Raw genomic sequence first — 27,544 nt, forward strand, 5'->3', positions numbered from 1 at the left:
ATGGCTGCACTGGAGGGTAGACTCTATGGCATTCTATCTCACTGAGGTCCTTCCCTTCTCCAACTCCACCCTCTACAGGCTCCACGTCCAAATTTCCAGGAATTTCCCAACCCAGAGTTGATGGACCAAGGCAAAAGAGAACAGGGAACTGACATGGATTGGAGGGGAACAGACATGGATTGGAGAGTTTCAAAAGCAAATTGCCACATCCTTTCCTTTTTTCAAAAATTAGTTGACGCCAAATGGTTCTGAAACCATGAGTGCAAGCTTGCATGTTTCCCACTTCATGTGGAAGCAGGGCTTTTTTTCAGCTGGAACACGGTGGAACGGAGTTCCGGATGCTCAGCCCTAAGAAAGAAATGGTGGAGGAGGGCCCTTTTTGAAATGGAGCCTTGCAGGACTGCGTGAAGTGGGGCTTGGGTTGCCAGCTTTGGGTTGGGAAATTCCTGGAGGTTTGGGGGATGGAGCCTGAGGACAGTGGGGTTTGGGGATGGGAGAAACCTCAGCTGGGCATAATACCATAGAGTTCACCTTCCACGGCAGCCATTTTCTTCAGGGGCACTTATCTCTGTCACCTGTAGAGCAGTTGTACTTTTGGGAGATCTCCAGCTACCACCTGAAGGTTGGGAACACTAAGGAGCAGGAATTCAAGAAATATACCAGATGCTTCTTAAGTACATAGATGCACACATGCATACATCCTCAGGCTTCAGGGAGAAAGTCGGACTATAAAGGCATTAAGCAAACAAGCAAAGAAATATATTTCAGGCGTTAGCTGTATATTCAGCAGGAAATATAGATTGATTGGTACAGATACACACTAGGATAGCCAACTCAGGGTTGGGAATTTACTGGGGATTTGGAGGGTAGACCCTGAGGAAGGTAGAGTTTGGGTCTTAAGTGGGGTGTACTGTAATGTCATACAGTCCACCCTCCAAAGTAGCCATTTTCACCAGGGGAACCAATATATATATCGTCTGGAGATCAATTGTAATGTTGGGAGAACTTTAGGCCCCACCTGGAGGTTGGCAACACTAACATATGCACAAATCCTCTTGAACAGGTAATACGCAGGACATATGGATATAATGAATGATATATATCCAAATGAGGAGGCTGAATTGCCTTTGGGGAAAATGTTTGCGTTTTCTTTCGAATATACAAATTATACACACACACGCATACACACTTATCTCTATTGTCCCTCAGACATCTCTATTGTCATTGCTATTGTAGGTAACCTTGAGTCCACTGGGGAGAGGCAAGAAATGAATATTTTAAATATATTTTAAATAAACTATTGGCTGCTTTGGAAAGTGGACTCTATGGCATTATACCATGCTGAGGTCCCTTCCGTCCCCAAACTCTGTCTTCCTCATGCTTAGGGTTGCCAGCTCCACGTTGGGAAATTCCTGGAGATCTGGCGGGTGAAACCTGGAGAAAGTGGGGTTTGGGGAGGGAAAGGACCTTGGCATGGCATCATTCCATAGAGTCCACCCCCCAAAGTAGCCATTTTCTCCACGTGAATTGATCTCTGTGGCCTGGAGACCAGTTGTAATTCCAGGAGATCTCCAGCCACTACCTGGAGGCTGGCAACCCTACTCTGCTCCACCCCCAAATCTCCAGAAATTTCAACCCGGAGTTTGCAATCCTACCCCAAATATCTAGAATTTCCCAGGCCAGAGTTGGCAACTCTAACATCAGTGGCACAGTGCAATATATTATTAACATTATTCATGCTAATGATAATATATGCAAAATCCTCTACGAGCTTTAAAGCACGGCACATAAGGCGCCCAACTATGAACCTCCCGCGCAGAGAAAAACTGGCAAGCCATGTTTGAAGTTTATCCAAACTAGATAAAAGCAAACTACAAATCCCAAGATGCAACGCGCTAACTAGATTGGCATCGGTTTAAAACCGGAAACAGGTGGACTTCGAATTTAAAAAAGAAAGCAAGGGACAAACACCGCCTGTTTCCAAATGTTTGCTTTGCCATTGGTTCGGGGCTTGGCAGTCACTCGTAGCCACCGTCTGTGATTGGCTGAGGCATACTGCTGGGATTCGACACCTACTTTTGCAAGCAGCTCAGAAGTTCTCCTTCCCCTCTAGCTGCACTGTTGATTGCAGTGGCTTCCCTCCCCCTCCCCAGCTAAAATGGTGAGTTCAGTGCTTGCATTCAAAGCTCTCTCCTCCAAAAAAAGAAACTTGAGAAGGGCAGGGCTGGGCTGCTTAAGAAGCATGCTTTCTTAGATGGTGGCTAGCTTATAAGGGTGGTCTTTGTGGCTGTCAGCTTCTGTAGAGCCTCCACGATTAGAGGCAGCCTGCTTGCGATTGCTGGAAGAGGGCTACTGCGGGGACAGAAGTTTTGTTTGCTAAACTTCTGCCTGCCTTGGATTTTCAGGGCAAAGAAATCCTGTTATGTTAAGGGAAAGGGGGCAGGGAGGGCGAGAGACAGACAAGCAGACACAAGTCTTTAATTTGGGTTGCCAACCTCCTGGAGATCTCCTAGAATTACAACTGATCTCTGGATGACAGAAATCAGTGCCCTGGGAGAAAATACTTGCTTTGGAGAATGGAGCTTATGGCATTATACTCCGATGAGCTCCCTTCCTTCCCCAAACCCTGCTCTAGGAAGGCTTTGCTCCCCCAAATCTGTAGGAATTGCCCAACCTGGAACTGGCAACCTTGCCCTTATTTGTAAATTCTACTTGGAGCCTCTGGGATTGTGTTAAGGAGATGAAAGGAAGATGAATTAAGGTAAGGGGAGAGATAAGATGGGTCTCAGCTGCAGAGAGACTAAGCCCAGTTTTGAGTTACACAGGGCCAAAATTGACTCAGTTTTTGCTGATGAGAAATTAGGAATGTTGCTGAGTTACACAAGACTTTTAATCAAGCAGAGCAGGGGAACCAAATGACTTGATCCTGGGCTGGTGTGCAGGGAACAAACCAAAGCAGACGGGAAAGAAAAAATTCAAGCGGAGAGTGCTTGGTTTGCACAAGTGGCAGAGGCCAGTTTGATTTTGACAGGGGCTGTCATAAGTAGGGCTTTGAATTAAAGGGGAAGGTTAGATTGGGTGGGAGAGGAAGGGGGTATTCAGTACGGGGGGAAATTAAGGAAGAAAAATGATCACCAATATCTTATTACTGTTAATTTATAATATAAGCACTATCAGTGTATACTTTACAAAGTATGGATGGATTAAAATGATTTCTGTCCATCTTTCTTCAAACCCGTTCAGGCATCTTCAGAATAAAAAAGAAGTTGGTTGTTGTGGGTTTTCCGGGCTGTATTGCCGTGGTCTTGGCATTGTAGTTCCTGACGTTTCGCCAGCAGCTGTGGCTGGCATCTTCAGAGGTGTAGCACCAAAAGACGGAGATCTCTCAGTGTCACAGTGTCACAGAGATCTCTCAGTGCCACACTGTGACACTGAGAGATCTCCGTCTTTTGGTGCTACACCTCTGAAGATGCCAGCCACAGCTGCTGGCGAAACGTCAGGAACTACAATGCCAAGACCACGGCAATACAGCCCGGAAAACCCACAACAACCATCGTTCTCCGGCCGTGAAAGCCTTCGACAATACAAAAAAGAAGTTCCATGGACAGTGTCAATGATATGAAATTGAGAAATCCAGCAGCAAAATGAATTGCAAAAAATGCAGTGTAAAATGAGTAAAATCATTGCAGGACAGAGAGGGATTTAGCCGCGTGTATGGCAGAACTCAAATGGTGATCTTGACATTGATTAAATGACTTTAGTATGGTAATATATTATTGGAATCAAAACATGTGCCCCTACTCAAGGAACTTCCAATATAAGTTTTGACCAGAGGAAGGGAGGAAAGTGAGCAAGCAGTGGGGAAAATGGGGCAAGCAATGGGGAAAGTGAGCAAGCAGTGGGGAAAATGAAATTGTAGGGACGATTTGAAGGAAGAGACAGTGCTGGGAGTCTGGAGATGCAGGCCTAAGGGTGCACAAGAGAAAAGAGACGGGAGGTTTTGAGGGAGGGGAATCAAAATTAGGGGACAACGTTAAAGAAGGAGAATATTTGCTCGGGCTGAGGAAGAAGAGGTGGGAAGTGGCCCTGCCTGGGTGGGCGTCTGTGTTCTGCTAGAGGTATAGTTGCCAGCTCCAAGTTGGGAAATTCCTGGAGATCTGGGGGGTGAAACCTGGAGAAAGTGGGTTTTGGGGAGGGAAAGGACTTTGGCATGGCATAATTCCATAGAATCCACCCCCCCCCCCCAAGTAGCCATTTTCTCCAGGTGAACTGTTCTCTGTGGCCTGGAGACCAGTTGTAATTCCAGGAGATCTCCAGCCACTACCTGGAGGCTGGCAACCCTAGCTAGAGGGTAACTGGGGGAAGCATATCCCAAGGAATCTGGATCCAAATAAGGGATGTTTGTCTCCTCCTGTGTAAAAATTGACAAATCTGAACACGACCTGCCTCTAGAGATCTGGGAAATGCAAACTCTGCAGCGAACTGTCGGCAAAACATTGCCCCTTCTCATGAATAGTGTGCAATGTGCACAGAAATGTGTGCAGCAAGTAGGTAGAAGTCCTGCTCTTCCCTCCCAACTTTGTTCAGAATTATGCCAGTCGAGAGAATTGGCCCCAAATTTGCCTCCGCAGGTTGAAAGTGTGGGGCAACTGTCTTGCTTTTTGGAGTGGGGCCAATCCTCTCACCCTCTGCTAGGCAGAGATCAACCGTCGTGAAATTAAAAATACAACGCTGTTTGGTGTCCGCTTTCTGACAACCGTAGATGGTCTCTAGATTTGAGTGACGACTCCAGGCAGGGAGGGGTGGCTTCCCATGTCCTTGGTTGCGGTGGGGGACCATTTCTCACCTCTTCTGGATTTTCTTCCTCACTTCTCACCTCTGCTTCAGATTCCTTTCCTTCCTACATCTATTAAAAAGCTTCAAAAGGATGTTCCTTCCCAAACTTGTAATTTTTAAATAAGCCTGTTAGCTTCTGACAAGGAAATATTTCTTCCAGGAGGCTATGAAGTGTTTTAAATTAACCCGGAGGCCATCAATATGCTGCATTTAAGTGGATGAATAACAATTTTTGATGGCTAGTAATGAAGACTTCCGTTTTCTTCCAAAGGCAAGAAAGTTAATAAAGTGGAATGGGAGGATCCCTGTTTTATTCTGTTTAATATGTCAGAAGAACATAAAATGTGCCAAGCTGTATCAGATCTAAGCTCCACAGAGCCTCAAATCCTGTAAATACTTTCAGGAAGCCTGTAAGCAGAGCAAGAAGGTGTTCCTTGACTCTGGTATCTGGAGATGCACTGCCTCTGAACATGGAGGTTCCATTTAGCTATGCCAGGACTAATAGTCATTGGCAGGCCTCTTTTGCTCCATAAATGTGGCTAATCTTACTATCTAAAAGGCAAGCCGTATTGGTGATGACTCGCTTTTTATCCCTGCGCAGGTGCACTCGCACACCTTTCCACGGGGATAAAAGTTGAGTCATCGGCAACACGACTTGCCGAAGAGGCCCCAAGGAGGCTGCTGCGGGCAGCGGGAAGGCCCGTTGCAGTGGCGTGACCGCTGCAGGGGCATGGTTGGGCTGCCCTGCTGTGTCAGGCCTCCATGCCCAATTTATAATAATAATAATAATAACAACATTCAATTTATATACCGCCCTTCAGGACAACAATGCCCACTCAGAGCAGTTTACAAAGTATGTTATTATTATCCCCACAACAAAACACCCTGTGAGGTGGGTCTTAGTGGGTTTAGTCCACAGTGGGTTTAGCCCACTGTGGAGCACAGGAGCACTCCTGGGCCCGTGTGCACCACCCCAGTAGTGCTCCTGGGCACTGCAGTGGCCTGATTCAGCTCTAAATGGGCTGGATTCAACCTGAATTGGGCCCAGTTTGGCTTGTTGCGGAGAGCACCACCCCAACAGCCTCCATAGTGGCCCAGTTCGGCCCACTGCAGAGCGCAGGAGCACTCCCCAGGGCATCATGTGGCCTGCACAATGACATCATGTCCTGGAAGTGATGTCATCATGTAGCGGAGGAGCACATGTGCTTTGCACACATGCAAGGATAACCCAAAGGTGAGTGCCAGGTCTTCTGCCCGGAGGGTAAGGGGACCTAGCAACCCAGCCTGCATCAGTCCTCTGAGGGGCTGTGGAGGTGGCAGGGAGGCCCAGTATGGCAGCACGGCCCTTCCAAGGCCCTGCAGTGGCCATGAAGGTGGCGGAGAAGTCCGGCCCTGCAGTGGGGGCCTGACAAATCAGTTTTCTCTTTGTATTTTTTCCCACAACAGACTTTGTTACTAGTCTTTTTTTAAAAAAGCCATCTGAACACTCCAGCCTGCGTCAGTAAGTTTACAACTAAATTCTGCACTGTGTGAAGTGCTTCCTTACATCTGGTCTGAATGTGCTAACCATGTCACCCACCCCACCAAGTTCTAGTATTATGGCAGTGGGAGAAAAAGTTTTCTAAATCCACTTTCTCCACCTCACACGTAACCTGTATCAAGGCCACCTGCTTAACCATTGTTTTTTTTTCTAACTAAGTAATAATAATAACATTCAATTTACATACCACCCTTCAGGATGACTTAACACCCACTTAGAGCGGTTTACAAAGTATGTTATTATTATCATCCCCACAATCATCACCCTGTGAGGTGGGTGGGGCTGAGAGAGCTCTGAGAGAGCTGTGACTGAAGCTCCGCTTCAAGCGGAGGAGTGGGGAATCAAACCCGGTTCTTCAGATTAGGGCCCTGCACTCTTTTTTGTTTGTTTGTTTGTTTGTTTAAATTTTATTTTATTACAGCAAACGACAACCAAAGGTTCACATTGAGAGACAAAAACATACAAACAAACAAGACATACCATTTAAACATTTTACAGTATTTTTTTTCTTATTACTTAATAACTCATCCGTAATACCCAAATCTTAACTAAACAAAAAACTTCGACTTTACTGCGAAGATATCTGCATTTTTCCCGCTTGCTTCAGCCTATCATTTGTTGCCAGCCTTATAACCCTAATTTTCAAATCCACAGATCATTAGTTCTGACTTCTCTTTTATATACAGAAAGTCCATGAAAGGTTTCCAGATCTTCACAAATTTGCTGCCGTTTTATCCCTCAGCAGTTCCGTTTTTGCCATTTCCTCAATCTCCAACATCTTTATCAGCCAATCATCTACTGCTGGCAATGTATTCGATTTCCAGTATTGTGCATAAATTATTCTTGCGGCCGTTGTCATGTATCTAATCAAAATTCCAAATTCATTTTCTATTGAAATATCCACTAAACTCAATAGACACATCTCTGGCTTTAGTTGCAGGTTGGTCTTTAATATTTTTTGCATTATTAGATGTATCTGTTTCCAATCAGGCATGGGGGGGTCCTGCACTCTTAACCACTACACCAAACTGACTTTCAGTTGAGGAATGGCTAAAATACTTTAGCCATTCCTAATAGCACAAGTGTTCTAGCCCCTGGGTCATGTTTCTGCACCTGTGATCTTCCGTCACCGTGCTGAAACAGCCAACCAATGTATCTGTACTTGCACCCATTTCCCAGACTATGACACTCACATTACAGATCAAGGGTCTGGGAAGCCCATATGTATTTTTAATCGTCATCCATCCAGGCACAGCTGAGTTAGGACATTTTTGTGGCACATCCAAAGATGGCTGAAAGAAGAATGGAACAAATTCTGTTCCAGTTTATTCTTCCTGGTCACCTGGAGTGACTTTTTTGTTTGCCATAGGAGAACGGGAAAACGGCTAAAGAGACTTTGTGACGTTAAAAATAGTGGCTGCGGATAATGGGGATAAGAAAGGCAAAGAGATGGCTGGTGGGTTGAGAAGATTTGAACCACGTGATGCTGGAAATCACATCTTGCTGACATGCTTCATACAGTCACTACAACAACATCAGATTTATTGATTGAAGACTGTCAGTTCATTAGCATAACTCATTAGCATATGCCACGCCCCTTGATTGCACCGGAAGTGTGTCATTAGCATAGCTGATTTGCATATGCCATACCCCCTGACATCACCTATCCTGGCTGTTTTGGACCCAATCTTGGCCATTCAGGGCTGAAATTGGACCCAAAATGGCAAAAGGGGCTGAAAATGGCCGAAAAGGGGCCCAAAATGGTCAGGATTGGGCCGCTGCTGAGCGGGAGAGTGATCCACCACCCGTCCAAGGCCCGATCCGGGCCGTTTCGGCCCCAGTCCAGGGTGAAACGGGCCCCAAATGACTGAGAGTCCGGTGGGCAGGGCCACCTGTCACGTGACCTCTTTGGGGAACTGCCGGAACTGCGTTCCTGTGCATTCCCCCTCCAAATGAGCCTTGCTCCATCCCCATACTGACACTGCTATACTGTGCCGCCTTCCCTCCCAAGCACTGCTTAGGAACCTGATTTTTAAAAGGGCATTTGATAACCATTGAAAGATTCTGCAAGGTGTTTGCTTGGAAAAGGTGGCTTCTTTTGCATGGTGAGTAGAAACCTCTGGACCGCAAGTCTTGTTTGTTTTGCATGCGTAAACGTGAAGCACCCTCTTTCTTGGTTCGGTCCTAGGCAGCTGATGGGACTGCTTGTTCTCTTTCTGCTCCTCAGGCGGTGATGGGGGTGCAGTTGGTGGTCTCCTTGCTCGTGGCCAGCATCATGCAGAAGATGGCCCCACACTTCTCCTTTGCACGGTGGATCCTCTGCAGTGGAAGGTAGCTCAACCCAGGGCATGGGGAGGGGGGCAGCAGCTCAAGGGTACCAAATTCTCTGCTGTTTGTCATAAAATCTTCACTGTGTGGAGAATCCAAGCATTTTCTGTCCAACCAGCAGAATCTCTGAGCACTTTGAGGCTGCAATGATCAACACACTGACTTATGTGCAGGGCATTTTTTCTGGGAAAGAGGTGGTGGAACTTAGTGGGTTGCCCTCGGAGAAAATGGTCACATGGCTGGTGGCCCCGGCCCCTGATCTCCAGACAGAGGGGAGTTTAGATTGCCCTCCGCGCCGCTCCAGCGGTGCGGAGGGCAATCTAAACGCCCCTCTGTCTGGAGATCAGGGGCCGGGGCCACCAGCCATGTGACCATTTTCAAGAGGTTCCGGAACTCTGTTCCACTACGTTCCTGCTGAAAAAAAGCCCTGCTTATGGTGTAAGTCCCCTTGAACTCGGTGGCACTTACTTCCAAAGTAGGTTTTATCCAACAAAATTGATTAGGTGAATTGTCTAACAATCTAGTCCTAAACCAGTTACACCCTTCTAGGGCTTTTGACTTCAATGGACTCAGGAGATGGTAACTGCTTAGGGCTCTGCTGTAAAACTTTTTAAAAAAATTATTAAAATTGTGTCCACATTAGCAATTTTTAGAATTATATTTATTTGTTTTTAATTTCTTAATAATTTGTCCTCTGTGTAATTTTCAATTGACTTATTTTCGTACTTCTTTATGGCCTGCCTTTCTCACAAAACCTCAAGGTGGATTAGAGATTATATATATTTAAAAAATGAATCAGACAGCAAAGAATGCAATGATACTAGGATTTCAGAACTGGAAAACAAACCGTTTAAGGCACAACATACCATAAAACAGAACGTGGGTTACCAAGGTAGAAAGGCAAGAAGAAAACGTAGAAGGGGCTTAGGAGAAAGCCCCCCACACCTGTATTCAAAGAGTGCAAAGGGTTCAGCCATATTTTATACTGGGAGGCTGTAGTGGTATAGGGTTGCCAGCTCCAAGTTGAGAAATTCCTGGAGATCTAGGGGGTGAGATCTGGAGAAAGTGGGGTTTGGGGAGGGAAAGGACCTTGGCATGGCATAATTCCATAGAGTCCACCTCCAAACGTAGCCATTTTCTCCAGGTGAACTGATCTCTGTGGCCTGGAGACCAGTTGTAATTCCGGGAGATCTCCAGCCACTATCCGGAGGCTGGCGACCCTATAGTGACATGACTTTACGCACAGAAGCTGAGTGCTGGGTTCCGTTGCTGGCATTGCCTTGGCAAACTGGCAGACAACCAAACAGAGGGAGAGGTTCTAAAATTATGACATTTGGTAGGATACCTAAGATCCAGGTAAGGAGCATAAATGGCCATAAGATAGAGCAGGTGGCCATTTTTAAGTATTTAGGGCTGCATGCCGCTGGCTCAAGGAAAGCCCACTGTGACTACATAGCTGATGCTGGACAAAAATCCACCTACAATATAATCAAATTCTTATGGACCAACGGTGGCCAATATATTCCAGCTGCTCTCAAACTATTTTGGCTCAGCTTTTATACGAGACCATGATTGGGCCATCTTCTTCTTGCCTTGAACTTCTGGAGCGAGTGCAATCGAAATTTCTGAGAGTAGCCCTTCAGTTGCCTCATCGTGTCTGAAATGCAACCTTGCGCTTGGAGAAAGGTATGTTAAAAGTAGAGGCTAGGGTGTGCCTCACCTCCATTAACCTTTGGCTAAAGTCAGGGCTTTTTTCAGCAGGAATGTGGTGGAACGGAGTTCTGGCACCTCTTGAAAATGGTCACATGGCCGGTGGCCCCACCCCGATTTCCAGACAGAGGGGAGTTTAGATTGCCCTCTGCGCGGAGGGCAATCTAAACTCCCCTCTGTCTGGAGATCAGGGGGTGGGGTCACTGGCCATGTGACCATTTTCACCAAGGATGATTTAAACTTTAACACACACCCCGTTCCAGCTGTCCCAAAGTGATGTCATTGTGCGGTCCTGAGTTCCACCACCTCTTTTCCCAGAAAAAAGCTCTGGCTAAAGTTAAATTTTAAGCCTCAAGTCTTAACCCCCTTGATTCTTTGAGACACTTATCAATCTTTGTGGCTAAAGGCAATTAGGATTAAGCTGGCGAAATTGGCCTTTTCCCCTTGTTCTGTTCTGGAAATGGGGTTTGAGCAGGCAAAACAAGTTTTAAAGCAAAGGATGATAGATATCGTATTACCCTCTGTGGTTTGGGATGGGCAATATAAAAAGGTTGCTAAGACAGACAGGCTATGTCCTTGTGGTTCAGGGGAGATTGAACCTATGGAACACATTTTACTTCATTGTTCTTTGTATCCAGAGGTTCGCTCTAAGTTTATCCTCCCCTTGTTTAGTAGGGATCCTAGTCGATCAGACTCGGCGTATATTAGCATGTTACTTATAGATGAAAATTCATTGCAAATTTTTGTATGGCAGCCTGCAAAATTCATCAGGAACTGGTCGTTTAAGTTTTATTGATAACTTTGTAGAATTTTAATAATTTTATCCACTATTTTATTAATATGTATTTTTCTGAATTATTATATGTGAAAATCAATTTTAACTCTATTCACCGTGGCGGTTGGGAATTTTCCCAAGATTTGCGCTGATCTAACATCACATTAATAATAATAAACGAAGAATAAACAGACAGGGAGTGGTCCTCCAACGAGAAAAAAAGAAATAGCAATAATTACCTTTTAAAAAAAAGCAGCCAACACAATATAAATAATTATGTAGATAAGTTATGTATATTCCAAAAATTTTATGATAGCATGGCAATAGAAATGTGCAACTGACCAACCGTATAATTACAGAATAATAATGAAATTGATACCAACAAGTTCACAATAAATAAGGTACTGACATTTATACACAGAATTAGAGCCAAGTAAAGAACATAAATATCCACGTTCCCAAATGCTTGGTGTGAAAAAAAAAATTCTTCCAAAATTGTTGTCATACACCAGATGCCGTATTATTGGAAAGAAAAGTTTACAATCCTGGCATAATTGTTTATATTGAATATTCTCTTGCCACAAGACCCACGTCGGTTATTTTATTCTCCTCTGCGTTATTTGGAGATAAGATACTCGGTTGTACAAAGTGAAGATACCACTAGTTTGAAACAAGTTGTACCCAAGACCTCATCTTTTTTTGTATGATGTGGATATTCATGTAATTTCAGTGTCTTTGTCTGTTATTTATTGGTAATTCATTGGTATCCATTTCATATCATTTGTAAATTTATTTTGGTGACGTCTGAAGAAGGGATCTCTGACTCTCGAAAGTTATGCCCTGAAAATCTTGTAGTTTCTAAGGTGCCACTGGGCACAAATCCTGTATGTTGAAAGGTTGCACGTTCTCACTTTTGTGGTATTTATTCAATCACATAATTTTTATGAACATACATAACTTACCTACATAGTCATATAATGGAGGCAGCCTCTTTGGCCTAAAGGAGACCCACTTCCTGCCCCCAGAGTAGCACATGGTTTGGAAAAAAATCCTGGTAGGGGGCTGCTCCCCCTTTAATTTCAAAAGCAACCCCACCGCCCAAGGTCAAGACAAGGATGGATTCTACTTTTTGCCTGGCCGAGGCCTGAATGGGGCCAGTGTTCCTTTTCTTGCCAGTTCTAACTGGCCCCAGTTCCAGTGTGAGTGACTTGTTTCTTTTTTCAGTCTTTCAGCCTTTCCCCTTCTCTGTCTCCCTCAGCTTGCATCGCTACCGGCATCCTTCCGAAGAAGAGTTGCTTGCCTTAGCAGGCAAGCAGAAGCCAAAGGCTAGGCGGGGAACGGTAAGTCTGGAGTTGGCGGGAGGGCAGCCATCTTGGCTGTCAAAGTAGCAAGAGCTGAAAAATTGTGTGTGACCATGAGTTCCTAGGGATCTCTCGTATTGTTGTCTCTTCTCAGCCTATTACCTCTTGGGTTTTATCATGTGTCTCCAGAATCTGGGATTATGAGCAAGGGAGAAAAATACCACTCTATCCATGTAGTCTGAATTCTTCCAATTGCCACGGTCCCTTTGTGCCAGCTTTGCCCCAGCTATGATGGCAGATATTTGGAAAGGAGCTGTGGCTCAGTAATAGAGTAATAGTCAAGTCTTTTTGACTTGAATAAGGTCCCCAGTCCAATCCGCACCGTCTTGAGTTAGAAGATCTTTGCTTGCTGGTATTGAGAAAGGCCTTTCTCCCTCTGAAGACCTTTAACTTACCAGTTACAGGAGACCAGTCATCTAAATGGAAAATGGCAGTTTCTCTCTCTCTTGATAGAGAGATAAATTTTGATGTATACTGTACAAATTCCAAATCTCAGTAAAAACAATAGCACAAAAACATAAATCTTATATACATTTCTATGTATATGTTATTTGCTGTCAAGTCGCTTTTGACCTATGGTGATCCTATGAATTAAAGGCCTCCAAAACATCCTATCATTAACAGACTTGCTCGGATTTTGCAAACTGGAGGGTGTGGCTTCCTTTATTGGGTCAAGCCCTCTCGTTTTGGGTCTGCCTCTTTTCCGACTGCCCTCCACCTTCTGTCCTCACTTTTCCAGTGAGTCTTGTCTTCTGATTATATGGCTCAAGTAAGAGAGCCTCAGTTTCATCATTTTCGTTTCTAGGAAGAATTCGGGCTTCATTTGATGCAGGACCCACTTATATTTGTCTTTGGCCATCCTTGCTATCTGTAAAACATTCCTCCAGCATCACATGTCAAATGAATCAACTTTCTTCTTATCAGCTTTCTTCATTGTCCAACTTCCACATCCATACGTAGTAATGAGGAATTCCATAGTATGAATATCTTGACCTTGGTATCTAGTGACACTTCCTTATCCTTACAGATCTGTTCTGGTTCCTTCTGTGTCTCAATCTCCTGATTTCTTGGTTGCAGTCTCCCTCTTGGTTGAAGATCCAGCCAAGGAATAGAAAATCTTTAACAATTTCAATGTTTTCATTGTCAGCCTTAAAATTGTGCAATTCCTCTGTAGTCAGGGCTCATTTCGAGGGGGAACGTGCAGGAACACAGTTCCAGCAGTTCCCCAAAGAAGTCACATGTCAGGTGGCCCTGCCCACCTGACTCTTGGTCATTTTGGGCCCGTTTTGGCCTGGATTGGGGCTGAAACAGCCCAGATCGGGCCTCTGATGGGTGGTGGATCACTCTCCTGCTCAGCAGCGGCCTGATCCTGACCATTTTGGGCCCCTTTTGGGCCATTTACAGCCCCTTTTTGCCATTTTGGACCCAATTTCAGTCCTGAATGGCCAGGATTGGGTCCAAAACAGCCAGGATAGGTGATGTCAGGGGTGTGGCATATGCAAATCAGTTATGCTAATGACCCGTCCGTGATGTCAAGGGGCATGGCATATGCTAATGAGTTCTGTTAATGAGTTCCTCCAGCTCTTTTTCTTCGAAATGACCCCTGTCTGTAGTCATTACAGACATCTTCTCGATGTTCAGCTGTAATCCTACTTTTGGCACATTCTCCCTTAATCTTCATCAGTAGTTGTTTCAAGTCTTCATTATTTTCTACGAGTTGTGTTAATGTTCCCTCCAGTTTTCACTCCACCTAAATCTAATCCAGCTTTCCTTATGATATGTTTTGCATCTAGGTTGAAATGGTAGGGAGAAAATATATGTCCTTGTTGGATGGACACCTTTGCCAACTGGAAACCGTTTCTTCTCTTGTACAGAGTACAGGTTGCACATCAAAACAATCAGATGTTGTAGCACCCCTATTTCTTTTAACACCATCCATAGCTTTTCATGATCCATACAGTCAAAAAGCTTTGCTGTAAGCTATAAAACACTGATTTTTTTAAATTCACTGGTGTGTGTTCCATTAACCATCATAAATGTATATGATCTCTAGTGCCTCTTCTGAATCTAGCATGAACAGCTGGCATTTCTCATTCCATATGTGGTGGGCATCACCATGACTGCCTGGGAAATTAATGTGACGGTCTGATACTTGCTGCTGCAATCTTTGGTATCTCCTTTTTTTGGAAGTGGAATGTAGACCGAACATTCCCATTGTTTGGTTTTCAATATTTGTGGACATCTCCTTGTTAAGATTTTGATGGACTTGGTTTCTGTAGCTTAAAACAGCTCTATTGATATCCCATCTACTCCCAGAGGAGTTAGCCGTGTTAGTCTGTAGTAGCAAAATAGAACAGAGTCCAGTAGCACCTTTAACACTAACCAACTTTATTGTAGCATAAGCTTTCGAGAATCACAGTTCTCTTCGTCAGATGCTGTGATTCTCGAAAGCTCTTGCTACAGTAAAGTTGGTTAGTCTTAAAGGTGCTACTGGACTCTTTTCTATTTTCCATCTACTCCCAATTGCTTTGAATGCAGCTTTCACTTCACTTGGTAAAATTGTAAGCTTTTCATCAAAAGATTTTCTTTGAAGGAACCTGTCATCCTTTCATCTTTTCTGTATAGTTCTTCAGTGTATTGTTCCCATCTTTTCTTTATTTCGTTCTGATCAGATACTGTATTTCCATGTTGATCTTTCATCATCCATAGCTGTGGTTTAAATTTCCCATTGATTTCCTGAGTCGTCTTGTGGAACAGATTTCTTCTTCCTTTTTTTTATGTTCTATTCCCCTGCACTGACTATTATAATAGTCCTTTTTGTCTCTGCATGCAGGCCACTGAAAAGCTACATGTAGAATTCGGACCCTTTTTCTTTCACCTTTTTCTTTTTGTCTATATTTAACAATTTTAAGGGTTTCATCAGTAATCCATCTAGGCTTCTCCTTGCGTTTGGCTACGGAAATAGTGTTTGCACATTCTTTTAAAATAATGTCTCTAGTTTCAGCCCTCAGCTCTTCTGGTTCCTGATCAATTAAATTTAGTGATGCAAATCTGTAACTTTACATAGTCTTTAAATCCTTCCAGAATGTTATTTACATTATATTTTGGTGCTGTGATGTTTAAATTTAAATAGAGTTCTCCTTTCTAGAAATAAAATAAAGGCTTCCTGGAAACTGGAAGTTTCCTATGTCCGTAGGGGATCCCTGATTGGGTAATTATATATGTCTAACTTGCAGGAGGATCAATGGAGTGACAGAAGACAAGCCCACCACTGTGCCCCGAGATATCGATTTGCAACTGGAGACCAGCCCCATCACAACAGTGGATGCCCTGGGTAAATATGTGGGTTCTTTATGGGCCAAGCTACACGGGATGAATGACACTTGAACAGCAAGTGAACAGACTCACGTGTATTCCTCCCTGTTCACTTGCACTCCACTTGCACTCCACTACGTGATCGTGGAGCGCAAGTGGAGTGCAAGTGAACAGGGACGAATACACGTGAGTCTGTTCACTTGCCGTTCAAGTGTCATTCGTCCCTTGTAGCTTGGCTCTAAGTTAGACCTGGGAAGGTATCTCATTCTCTGAGCCCTCCTTAGCAAACAGAACTAAGTGAAGAGACCTTCTAGAACAGCACAAATAGTTCTACGCTTTCTTTCCGCTGAGTAGGGGATCGGATCCAGGTTTCCAAAAGTCCTGTATTCTAGCCTGTTAGACTATTCAGCATTCTTGATCTTGGGATGTCTTGCTGGATTCAGTCTTAAAGTCCATCTCATTCTCAAAAAGGACCAACCAGATACCTCCAGGAAGGCTCTTTCCAGTATATTCAGAGGTATACTATCCTGGAATAAAGAGCCCCGTGGCGCAGAGTGGTAAACTGCAGTACTGCAGCCCAAGCTCTGCTCATGACCTGAGTTTGATGCCGGCGGAAGCTGGGTTCAGGTAGCCGGCTCAAGGTTGACTCAGCCTTCCATCCTTCCAAGGTTGGTAAAATGAGTACCCAGTTTCTTGGGGGTAAAGTGTAGCTGACTGGGGACGGCAATGGCAAACCACCCCATAAAAAGTCTGCCAAGAAAATGTCGTGATGCGGCATCCCCCATGGGTCAGTAATGACTCCGTGCTTGCACAGGGGACTACCTTTACCTTTTTTGACTATCCTGGAACATGTTGGTTCCCTTTTAAATCTTAGCAGCCAGCTCAGTTCTAACCTCCAGAATATTGCCTCTGCATGATTCCTTGTTCTGGCTTTGACTTTTCTCAGTCTGCCTCTGCTGCCATGGGATTGTTTTCCCACCGTTTACCTACCCTCTAAGAAGCCATGCCTAGAACACAGACTCATGCAGAAGCAGAGAGAGGCCTCCTATGAGTGAGGGTCATCCTTAAAACATTTTCAGAGCAAATATTTGGGAGGTGCAAGAGGAAGAGGCAGTTCCAAAAATTGAGCGCGAGGAAGAAAAAAAGACTTCTCTGAGATACAGTGCGAGCGGTCACTGATTCTGTTCCCCCTTTTTGCAGTCCTGCGCTATTTCCTGGAGTATCAGTGGTACGTGGATTTTGCGGTGTATTCTACCTTTGTCTACCTGTTCACTGAAGGTTACTATTGTTTGGTGGACCCCCGGAAAGAAGCCAACATCGGTATACTCTGGTGTTTGCTTACAGTCATCTTCTCCATGTATCCTTCTCTTGCTGTGCGACCTGGAGGGCCCCCGTTCATCTGAGGGAAGGGAGACTTTTTCTTCTGTCTTGTGGAAGCTCCTGCGAGGCTGGGGTGGGTGGGGGTAGTGGAGGTATGCCACATTGGGCTTCCCCATCTGCCAAGCATTGTGAAAATAAATATTCTGGGACTGGCTTTTTAAAATAACCTACAGTGAATGGATAGAGGAGGTTAATGTGCCAAGGAAGGTCCTTTTTCCTTCTTTAAGTGTAAGGGCTAGGAATCGGACCTCTTTACAATAACAGAGGTTGAGGCTTTCTGTGTGTCGAATACTGTCTTCCCATCCAGAACAAAACCATCCAGGTATACCCTATTGCTGCTTTTTCCCGTGTATTTTTCAGGGATGGCGGTAAAGGCCTCTGGAGACAGGTACACATCACAATTTAGTTGTTCCTTGGAATGAAGAAGGCACTCTTATTCGATTTATATATATACCACCCTTCAGGGTGACTTAAGACCCACTCAGAGCAGTTTACAAAGTATGTTATTATTATCCACACAACAAAACACCCTGTGAGGTGGGTGGGGCTGAGAGAGCTCCGAGAAGCTGTGACTGACCCAAGGTCACCCAGCTGGCTTTAAGTGGAGGAGTGGGGAATCAAACCCGGTTCTCCAGATTAGAGTCCCGCGCTCTTAACTACTACACCAAACTGGCTGCACCACCAAACTTATGGAGAGTGGTGTCTCATTCTACCATCACCTTTTATACCCCTCCCCCTCCAAAAATTTTGTTAGATCCACAATTTCCGCAACTAAGAAATGTGGATTTTGCAGTCCTTACCACAGCCCTGCTTGTGGCACATAGTGGTACGCTGCAGTACTGCAGTCCAAGCTCTGCTCACGACCTGAGTTCGATCCTGGCGGAAGCCGGGTTCAGATAGCCGGCTCAAGGTTAATTCAGCCTTCCATCCTTCTGAGGTCGGTAAAATGAGTACCCAGTTTCCTGGGGGGTAAAGTGTAGATGACTGGGGAAGGCAATGGCAAACCACCTTGTAAAAAGTCTGCCAAGAAAACGTCATGACACGACGTCCCTCCATGGGTCAGTAATGACTCGGTGCTTGCACAGGGGACTACTTTTACCTTTTTACCACAGCCCTGTAAAGTAGGCTGCAAGTAGAGCGTGCCTGATGCTACCCAGTGAGTTTGTGACACAGGTAAAATTCAAACCGGGGTCTTCCTGATTCATCACCCAGTCTAGGCTCACAATACTGATCTTAGTTCCTCCTATATATATTTCTGAAAATACACACTCTAATTGAGATTGCCGTTTCAAGTACACTGCTCAGCCAAGCCTGGTGTACACATGTAGTGGACTGAGATGCCAGTGGACTGAGAGCCAGTTTGGTGTAGTGGTTAAGAGCGCGGGACTCTAATCTGGAGAGCCGGGTTTGATTCCCCACTCCTCCGCTTGAAGCCAGCTGGGTGACCTTGGGCGAGTCACAGCTCTCTCAGAGCTCTCTCAGCCCCACCCACCTCACAGGGTGATTGTTGAGGGGAGGGGATAATCATAACATACTTTGTAAACCACTCTGAGTGGGCATTAAGTTGTCCTGAAGGGTGGTATATAAATCGAATGCTGTTGTTGTTGTTATGGTAAAATGGACCATATCACTTCAATCTGCAGGTGAACGTTGGGGGTGGGGGTGGGAATCACATTTTTAACACTGCTATCATTGGGGAAAAGCTCCTGCAAGTAGAAAACTAGCACAACGGGGGGGGGGGGGAGGATTAAGACCTTCCTACTGGGCTACCTTTCTATTTGCTGAGAAGATTTTAAAAAATATATATAAATAAAAACATAGTTCTTTGTCTTCCAAATAATCCTAAATACCTAAAAGAAACACCCTTCAGAAAAGGAACGTGAGATTACTAGTGTTATATCCTTAACCTTCTTTCCAGAAAAATCTTTTTCATGGTGATGCGCCACTATTTCAAATCTGAGGAGGGGGGCGAGCGCTCGGTTTGCCTGTCCTTTGCCTTCTTCTTCCTCTTGATCGCTATGGTGGTCCTTGTAGTCCGGGAAGATTACTTGGAATTTGGACTTGACACAGGTACGTGGGCTGTTCAGTTTTGGAGAAAGGATGGATATGGCCATGTGTGTGTTAAAGTTCTGCCTGGGGTAGAGGAAGCGGAAAGAGAGAATTGTTTCTTCCTTTTCCAGACTGTAGAACTTAGAGGCGCAGTGTTGGGCGGTAGATTCAGGACAGGCAGAAGGCGGCTTTTCTTCACACAGCAATATACGATTAGTCTGTGGAACTCACAGCCACAGGATTTAGCGATGGCCAGTAAATTTAGATGGCTTTAAAAGGGGATTGGACAAAATTAATGAAAACATAAAGCTGCCTTCTGAGTCAGGGTGCTGGTGTCCAGCCCGCCTGATCTTGTCTCCCCTGAATGGGAATGGCTCTCCAGGGTCACAGGTGGAGGTCTTTCACATCACCTATATCCTGGAGATGCCGGCGACTGAACCAGGGATCTTCCACATGCCAAACAGATGCCCTGCCTTTAAGCCATGGTCTCTTTCCTCCTCTCTTCATGGAAGCGAAGTACATCGGCAGCCGGCAGCCATGAGCTAAATGTAACCTCCATGATCAAGAGCATTATACCTCTGAAAGCGAGTCGCTTCGGGGTCGGGTTGCCAGCCTCCAGGCAGTGGCTGGAGATCTCCCGGAATTACAACTGGTCTCCAGGCCACAGAGATCAGTTCACCTGGAGAAAATGGCTACTTTTGGAGGTGGACTCTATGGAATTATGCCATGCCGAGGTGTCTTCCCTCCCCAAACCCCACTTTCTCCAGGTTTCACCCCCGCCCCCCGCCAGATCTCCAGGAATTTCCCAACATGGAGCTGGCAACCCTACTCTGGGGGGGCAACGGAGTCTCTGTGCCCCTGCTTGTAAGGCTTTCTGGGGCAGTTGGTTAGCCAGGGAGGGAAGGAGAATGCTGGGCAAAATGGGAGGTTTGGTCTCATTTCCGAGGCAGTAGCGGGACTGTGGGTCAGTTATGGCCCCCAAGGTACTTATATGTGATTTGCTCGTCTGTGTAGGGCTGACCAACGTTTACGACAACCTGGAAGTGTTCTTAAAGGAGCAAGTGTGGGAGTGGACGTAAGTAGCCTACCGGCAATCTTAAGCTAAAGACCGTTGGAACGCCCTGCCCCCTCTTTGCCAGCGTGTCATTTTGAATCCAGACCTGCTGGGGCTTTTCCAAACCCAGTTTTGTGCAGGGAAATTTCTTTTCAAATTCTGAGCATCCTCCTCCCCCCCCCCCCCGCCCCCGCAAAAGCCTTTTTGTTTAGCTGCTCCCTGTCTGTTTTTATTCCCTTCTTCTTTTGGAAAACAGTGGTATTGTAACAGCATCATTATTTTGGTTAATTTTAGGGTAGAGAATTTCAGCTGTCCCCCCGCCCCCCCCCCCCGTGAATTTGTGGCTTTTATTTGAAAAAAGTGACTGACTTGGTTTGCAATATACCTTGAGGAACTTAGGAGGCAAGAAAACGGGGCCTGGGCCTTGACTGAACTAAATCCCTTCAGCACTGTGTTCCAGAATTAAACGGAAGAACTGACCACCACAGAATGGAGTGACAGCCGCTAGCATAGAGGCAAACGCGTGAAGGAGTAGTTTGTCTGTGGCTGTTGCCGATGGAGCCTCCATGTCTACTTCCACTTCTAGGCCTTTTGGCAAGCTTTGGCCTCTCGTGGGCCTTCTGGGTGCACCTGGTTAGCAACAGGATGTCGGCCTTGATGGATTGTTGGCCTGAGCCCAGAAACCTCTTGTTACGTGACTGGAGTTCAAGATGTTGGGGTGTAACCGCCAGCCTGACTGAAACCTCCTTTCTTGCTTCTTTGCCAGAATCCCCGTGACCAAGCTGAGTATCAAATTGGGTCTGGCGGCCCTCTGCTCCTTCATCGGTGCTTGCCTGACTTTCCCAGGGCTGCGTTTGGCTCAGACGCACTTGGACGCTCTCAAGATGGCAGCTGACCGGCCGTTGATCCAGTTACGTAGCGAGGCTGACTTTTTTAAAAAAATAGAGGGCAGATGGCAAGATGGGAGGGCACAGATAGGTTAAACTTTAGAGCCTCGTACTTGGTTTGCCGTCCATTGTATCCCCAGGAGCAGAGAAAAAAACCCACAGCAATTGGTAATTGCAGGTACAGACACGTGAATACAAAGGCAATATTTATGTTTTATCTGCACAGTCGTAAACACTCTCGTCACTATTTGAAACATAAGCATGTTTTTACATAATAAATAACAAGCACAACCACAAGCCAAAATGGAGAGGACCGCCTTCCCCAAAGTCAATAAAGTCCAGAATGATGTTTCCTAATTCAAAAAGCAATTGCACTCCTCTCTTCTCTGAAGGCTGCACCCGTCTGCCAGCAGAAGCGCTCCGAAGCCCACTCCCCAGCCGGGAGGACCCGCGGACCAGATGCAATCAGAAGGGGAAGGGGGAAGCCGCTCCGTGCTCAACAGGACGCACGCTGATTTCCTGTTTCGGGACTCTTTCTCAAGAGCGCATAATAATAATAGTTGTGCTATTCACCATCGCTTAACTCTCTCCTCTTTTTCCATATGAACACCAGATAACAGGTGCTGTGGGTTTTTTTCTCTGCTCCTGTGGTTGCCCTGAAGCTTTGCCCCTCTTTGTTTTTTGTGTCCATTGTATCCCCTCAACAACCCTGCAAGGTGGGCCTAGGCCAAGAAAGTCCTGAATACAATGCTGTAACCACTATACTGCCCTGCTACTTTTGTTACCTGTCAAAGTCAGCTCCAACACCACTGTCCAGCTGTGGTAGATCAAGAAACAGAATGGAGAAAGGGGCTATGAAGATAGGGGGCAGGCTTGAGACAGTGTTTAGGGTCAGCGTGGCAGATGAATCCTAAGGGCCCCCCCTTGCTGCGAGGCTCTGTGTTTCTCTACGTAGAGCACAGGAGTGCAATGTGCTCTTTCCGGAAGGGGGGAGCTCTTGCAATAGCCCAGGCCCTCTGTTTGCAGAAAGAAGGGCCATTTTGCCAGTTGGCTGTACAATTTTAACATTTTTAATGAGTGTTTTAAAACATGGCACCATTGTCACACCCCCACTCCCACCCCATTATCTTTTTGTTGAAAATACCAAAGGCGAGGAAGGGGCAGCATGTAAATAGGTGTGGCTATGAAGCCTTTTTTCTTCTTTTTTCACTGATGGCACAGGGGAAACTGGATCGGAACCTCGGCATAACCCCCCTCCCCACATCAGTCCAAAAGCCCATGTAGTCCAGCATCCTCTTTCACAGTGGTCGACTCCAGAAGACCAGCCAGCAGGTCTGAGCCTCTAACGGTCGTTGCCCTGCGACAGCCTATATCCAGAGGTATACTGCTTCTGAATATGGAGGCTCAGTTTTAGATGTTTGAAGGAAGGTGGGCATAAAAAAGGGAGAATTACCAGCTGTTTGGAAAGGCCGTCATTCTCTTCCCAGCCCCTGCTTGCTTGTCAGGATTTAGAAGAACTGGATTTCATCTTGCTTCTGGATTTGCCCAGTGCCTAGCTCTGGATTGTAAAGGTTGGAGAATCTGACACATGCTCTGTTTTCTCCCTCTCTCCTCCCGTGCGTCCCCCCAACCCCTGGCAGGCTCCTGCTGCACACCAGTTTCCTCGCCCCTGTGATGATTGTAGTGCTGTGGGTCAAGCCGATTTCCCGGGATCTCCTGCTGCGTGCCCCCCTGGGCAAGGAAACGGTCCAAATGTGAGGGTTGGTTTGTTCATTTTAGCATTTTTCTTTGTTTCTGAGAGGCACTACAGAATATCTTTCCCCCCCCCCTCCTTCCTATCTTTATCCAAAAGTTTCTGAAACTTCTGCTGGCTGAAGTGGCTTTTGTTTTCTGGATTAAAATCGAAAGCACGCTTGTTAGGATTGCATTAAACTTGAGTGCAAAATGCTTTCCGTGTATTGGTGTAAAGGTGGTCTGTGAGTCCAGTGTCTGTCTTCGCTCCCCTTGCCAAGCGTTTCTTCTCCTCCTCCCTGTAGTATGTCGGATGCCGCCTACAACTCCTTCCGCCTCTGGGCCATTGTGGCGCTCTGCCTCCTCCGTCTGGCCATGATCCACCACCACCTGCAGGCTTACTTGAATCTTGCCCCACGCTGGGTGGAACAGATGAAGCGGGAAGCGGGCCGGATCAGCGTGCTGGAGATCCAGCGAAGGGTACGGGCTGAGCCAAGGTGGGAGGCCTGGAAATGCACACAGAGGCTACCGTGGGGCTGTACCGTTTCAGGGGCTCGAGCCGGATCTGGAAACCCCAGCACAATTCTCTCCCCGCCCCAATAAAGTTAACAGTGATGAAACAATAATCTGTAAAAAATACAGATTTCAAATGGAGCCCTCAAAAATCTCAAGCCAGTTATCCCTCCCTTCCCCCATGGCAGCCAGGACAGAGACCGGGAGGGAGCAGGTTTGGGGCGAAGGTGAGATTCGAATCCGAATCACAGCTCATTTTCTCAGCCAGAATGGGGAGGAGGGGCAGACTGACCACGTTAAGTGATTGTGCAAACGGGCACACAAATGCATACTTGGTCGGTTGTCTTTATTGCCAATTGTAAACTGTCTTGGGTTCATCAGGTGTGGCGAAGAGAGGCTGTAGAGACCTCTGCTATCCATAGCTGCCCACTGCCCTTGCAGGTTCCAGGCTGGGAACATGTTTTTTTCCCATGCAGAAAACTTGGTCTTTATTTCCACCACCCAAATTTCAAGCAGTTATGGATGGTGGGGTGGAAAAATTTGTCACTAAGTGGACTGCTTGTTAAAAAACCTCAGAAATGCAGCCATTTTCGAGCAACTGAAGTGTGGCCCCCACAGCCCGCCAGCCACCCCTCCAGCAGGAGTGAAAAACATTGTGTGAAATGAGCCTGGTGCAAATGCATTTAATCTGCACAATGCCCAATTAGGACAGAATAATTCCTACAGGGAGCAGAATACAGTTGGTGGGGGGGAGTTAAAATACCTTCAAAGCAGCTTTTCAGAAGCCAGCTTTTTGGAAGTCAAACCCTGTATTCTTGAGGTCGCTGCTGGGTTTTCCAGTGTGTGCATCCATTTCGTTTCATGACCCAATCTGAAGTGTACTTGGTAGCAAGGTAGTGCTTCTTCGCACAGCTTATGGAACTCCCTGCCACAGGATGTAGCAATGGCCCCTTATATTCAGGGCAGATGGGTTGTGAGCAAAAGTGCTTCCGGGAATGCAGACCTTACTGGGTTTTTCTGTGTTGTCTCTCCTTATTTCTTTCCAGATCACCAGAATCTACTGCTACGTAACAGTCGTCAGTCTGCAATACATGGGCCCCATCATTGTAACCCTGCACTTGACGCTGCTTCTAAAAACTTTCGGTAAGGGGGAAAGGCAGATCTCTCTCTCCCACTCTGTCCTTTAGAGGGACACAATCTTTGGCCAAAGGAGGTCTGAAACCAGCAACTGAGCTGAAGGAAATGCTTCACACAGTCTTAAAGGAACTCCTGGCCACAGGCCGTAGGAGCAATCAGTGGCTTAGATGGAATGGACAAAGTCATGCAGAAGAAGAGAATTTCCCCTTTGTATTGGCCATGATGGCTAAGTGGAACCTCCAGGTTTAGAGGCACTCTCTCTGAACACCGAGGTTCTACTTAGCCGTCTCCCGTGGAAAAAGGGACGCTGGTGCCAGTAGCCCTTTGATCTGATCCGTCCTTTTGCCTTTCCTTCTGGCTCTACTGCCTGGCCGGATTTCGGGTATTCTAGGAGAATAAGAAAATGTTCTCCATAAACTTCCCTGGGAACGGCACAGAGAAAATGATACAAAAATGCTTAATTGCGGGTGGGGGGATCATGGTGGAGAACACAAACTGCACGCAGATGCTCAACACACACATGCTTTCTTCCGCTCTCTTTTAGGGGAATATTCCTGGGGCCTTTATCCTGAGCCTGCTCCAATGTCACCAGCTGTGGACGCCGCCCCCGTTATCCGCAGCTCGACTGGGGCCAGCGGGGAAGACATCCAGGCCACTGTGGAGCAGATTACGGGGACGCTGGGCGCTCTCAGCACCGTCTTCACCCCCCTCTTCTACCGTGGGCTCTTCTCGTTCCTCACCTGGTGGGTGGCTGCCTGCCAGATTGTCTCCAGCCTCTTCGGCCTCTATTTCCATCAGTACCTGGCTGCCTCCTAACTCTGCCAGGTCCGAAGCAAGACTTCCTGAGACCCCCTGGCCCTGTGCCACTGTGACCCTGGCCTCGCTTGGCAGACAGCGGCATCCCCTCGGCTGTGCGCAGCTGGGGCCTGGCGATGCACCAGCCCCCATGTATCTCCTCTCTGCAAAGGGGAAACGTATCCACATCCCTTCCTCTTGGCATTGCCTGCTGCCAGCCAGGAGTGATGGAGAAGGGGCAGAACATTGCCTTCAAGGTAGCGCCGCTCATCCATGTTGCCTCCGCACTGACAGGCTCCAAGGGCTACGTAGAGGTCATCAGGCTGGGACCCATTGATCTTGCCATGTCCCTTTTATGTGCATGTGGGGGATACAGCAAAAACGCCTAGCATCCGGCTGACTGTGACTCTCCAATGTTCTTTTTAAAAAGGAGTTTCTAGTCCACAGGAGTGTGAAAATATTTAAATGAGTGGGTATTGGGGGAAGGGAGGTCCTGCTGTAATCACAGGGGATGAATTGGGGCCAGGAAAAGGCTGCATACGGCCTGCACCTCCTCAGCTGTCTAACAAAACTAGAATAAATCATACGGAGGAGAAATCTTTATGCATGCATACCGTGGAGTTTGAAACAAACGGGGAAATTTCTCCCTCTATGCCATTTATAGTTTTTTAAAAGCGTATCATACGTAGCTGCTGGTTTAGGTCTTTTTTTTGCTTTTTTCGAAATGGCCTACATCAGCAGAGAATATACCTTTCCCTCTTTTCCTTCACACCAACCTTGACAGGTAGGTTATGCTGAAGGACAGCCGCTGGTTTGTGGCCGAGTGGGAATTTGAACCCAGGGCTCTTGGGAGGGGACAGGGCGCCAAACTCCCTAGGGCTGTGCTAAATGCATTCCTGCTAGTGTTGGTAACGGAGAGACTAGAGCTAAGGCAAAATGGGGCAAGAACGAAGGCACCCAAATGCCAGAGCCAGCCAAGAGACGTTCCCATACATTTCAGTGCCTGGCAGAGAAGTTCCCGTGTGGGGAAGGGCTGCTCCAGCCGCAATGGGAGACTGAGCCGGCTGCACACTGGGAGACCAGGCCCAGGAGGGGGCAGAGAGATTTTTTAAGGCCTGTTTCACAGTTATGCTTGAAATAGGACTGCTGCAATGCAAAGTGTGTGTGGACGGGGGGGGGGGGAGGACAGCTGTCCATTAATAGGAGATTCTTGCATGGATTCCACATTTGCCTTTTCCATTTGCTACGGCAGCTGACCTTGCTGAAGCATGAGAATAGGCTGCCTGGTACAAGGGTAAAGCCCTGGCAATTCTTAAGGGTGGCTGGGGAAAGAAAAACTCAAGCCCGGCTCTATAGCCCACTAGAAAATGGAGGGTTACCTGTGCACTCGCTGCTGTGAGTTCAAGTTCTCCCAGGGCATTTTGAGCTGGTGCCCCTGGAAAGGCTGTAGAAGAGGCCTCAGCTCTGAGGCTAAGAAGACAGCTTCAGGCTGTTTACAGTACTTAATTCTCGCGGCCTCTTCTTACATGCCCAGAAAAGGTTGATCGCAACCTTGGGGTCAGGTAGCAATTTTCCCCAGATCAGTTTGGCTAGGGATCCTGATGGAGTTTTGCCATCTTCTGGGCATGGAGTAAAGGTCACTGTGTGCATCACTGGCGCCAGGGTTTCTGGTGCCCGTGGCGACCCCCATGTGTGCGCGTGCCCTGGACTGTGTGATGACATCACCACATGTCATCATCACACAGCAAAGCTGGGCCCATTGGCCAGCGGGTGGCTGGGGCGGCGTGCGGAGGCTGCCCATGTTCCACACACCGCCCCGAGCACCTGCCATGCCTGGCCCACGGCTGCTGCGCCCAGCCGGGGGCATGTGGCAGCAGTGGCACGGGGCTGGCCCGCTGGAGCAGCTGCGGGCCAGCCACACCAGCTCCATGGTGCACGCCTCCGACCCCAGCACCCCCTCACTGCCTCAATGGTGGCACCAGCCCTGACTGTGTGTGTGTGTGTGGGGGGGAGGTATTCGGGAATTTCCTGCATTGTGCAGGGGGTTGGATTAGATGACCCTAGAGGTCCCTTCCAACCCAGTGATTCTATGATTCTAAGCTCAGCTATCTTGTTGCTTTCCAATCCATTTGG

The 27,544-nt window shown here is 46.8% G+C and overlaps 1 protein-coding gene across 1 annotated transcript; it reads left to right on the top strand.

The window, feature by feature from the left end:
• The first annotated feature begins 2,102 nt into the window (after nt 1–2,102).
• On the top strand, nt 2,103–26,051 carry TMEM161A (transmembrane protein 161A). Its single transcript, XM_054979100.1, has 12 exons — nt 2,103–2,161; nt 8,604–8,707; nt 12,448–12,540; nt 15,787–15,884; nt 17,066–17,222; nt 19,164–19,315; nt 20,309–20,369; nt 21,115–21,258; nt 22,876–22,989; nt 23,272–23,446; nt 24,526–24,622; nt 25,161–26,051. Exons 1-12 carry the CDS (start codon nt 2,159–2,161, stop codon nt 25,430–25,432), a joined length of 1,470 nt encoding a protein of 489 aa, XP_054835075.1. The 5' UTR covers nt 2,103–2,158; the 3' UTR covers nt 25,433–26,051.
• The last annotated feature ends 1,493 nt before the right edge of the window (nt 26,052–27,544 follow it).

Source organism: Eublepharis macularius, chromosome 5, assembly GCF_028583425.1.
Source record: "Eublepharis macularius isolate TG4126 chromosome 5, MPM_Emac_v1.0, whole genome shotgun sequence".
NCBI lineage: Eukaryota > Metazoa > Chordata > Lepidosauria > Squamata > Eublepharidae > Eublepharis > Eublepharis macularius.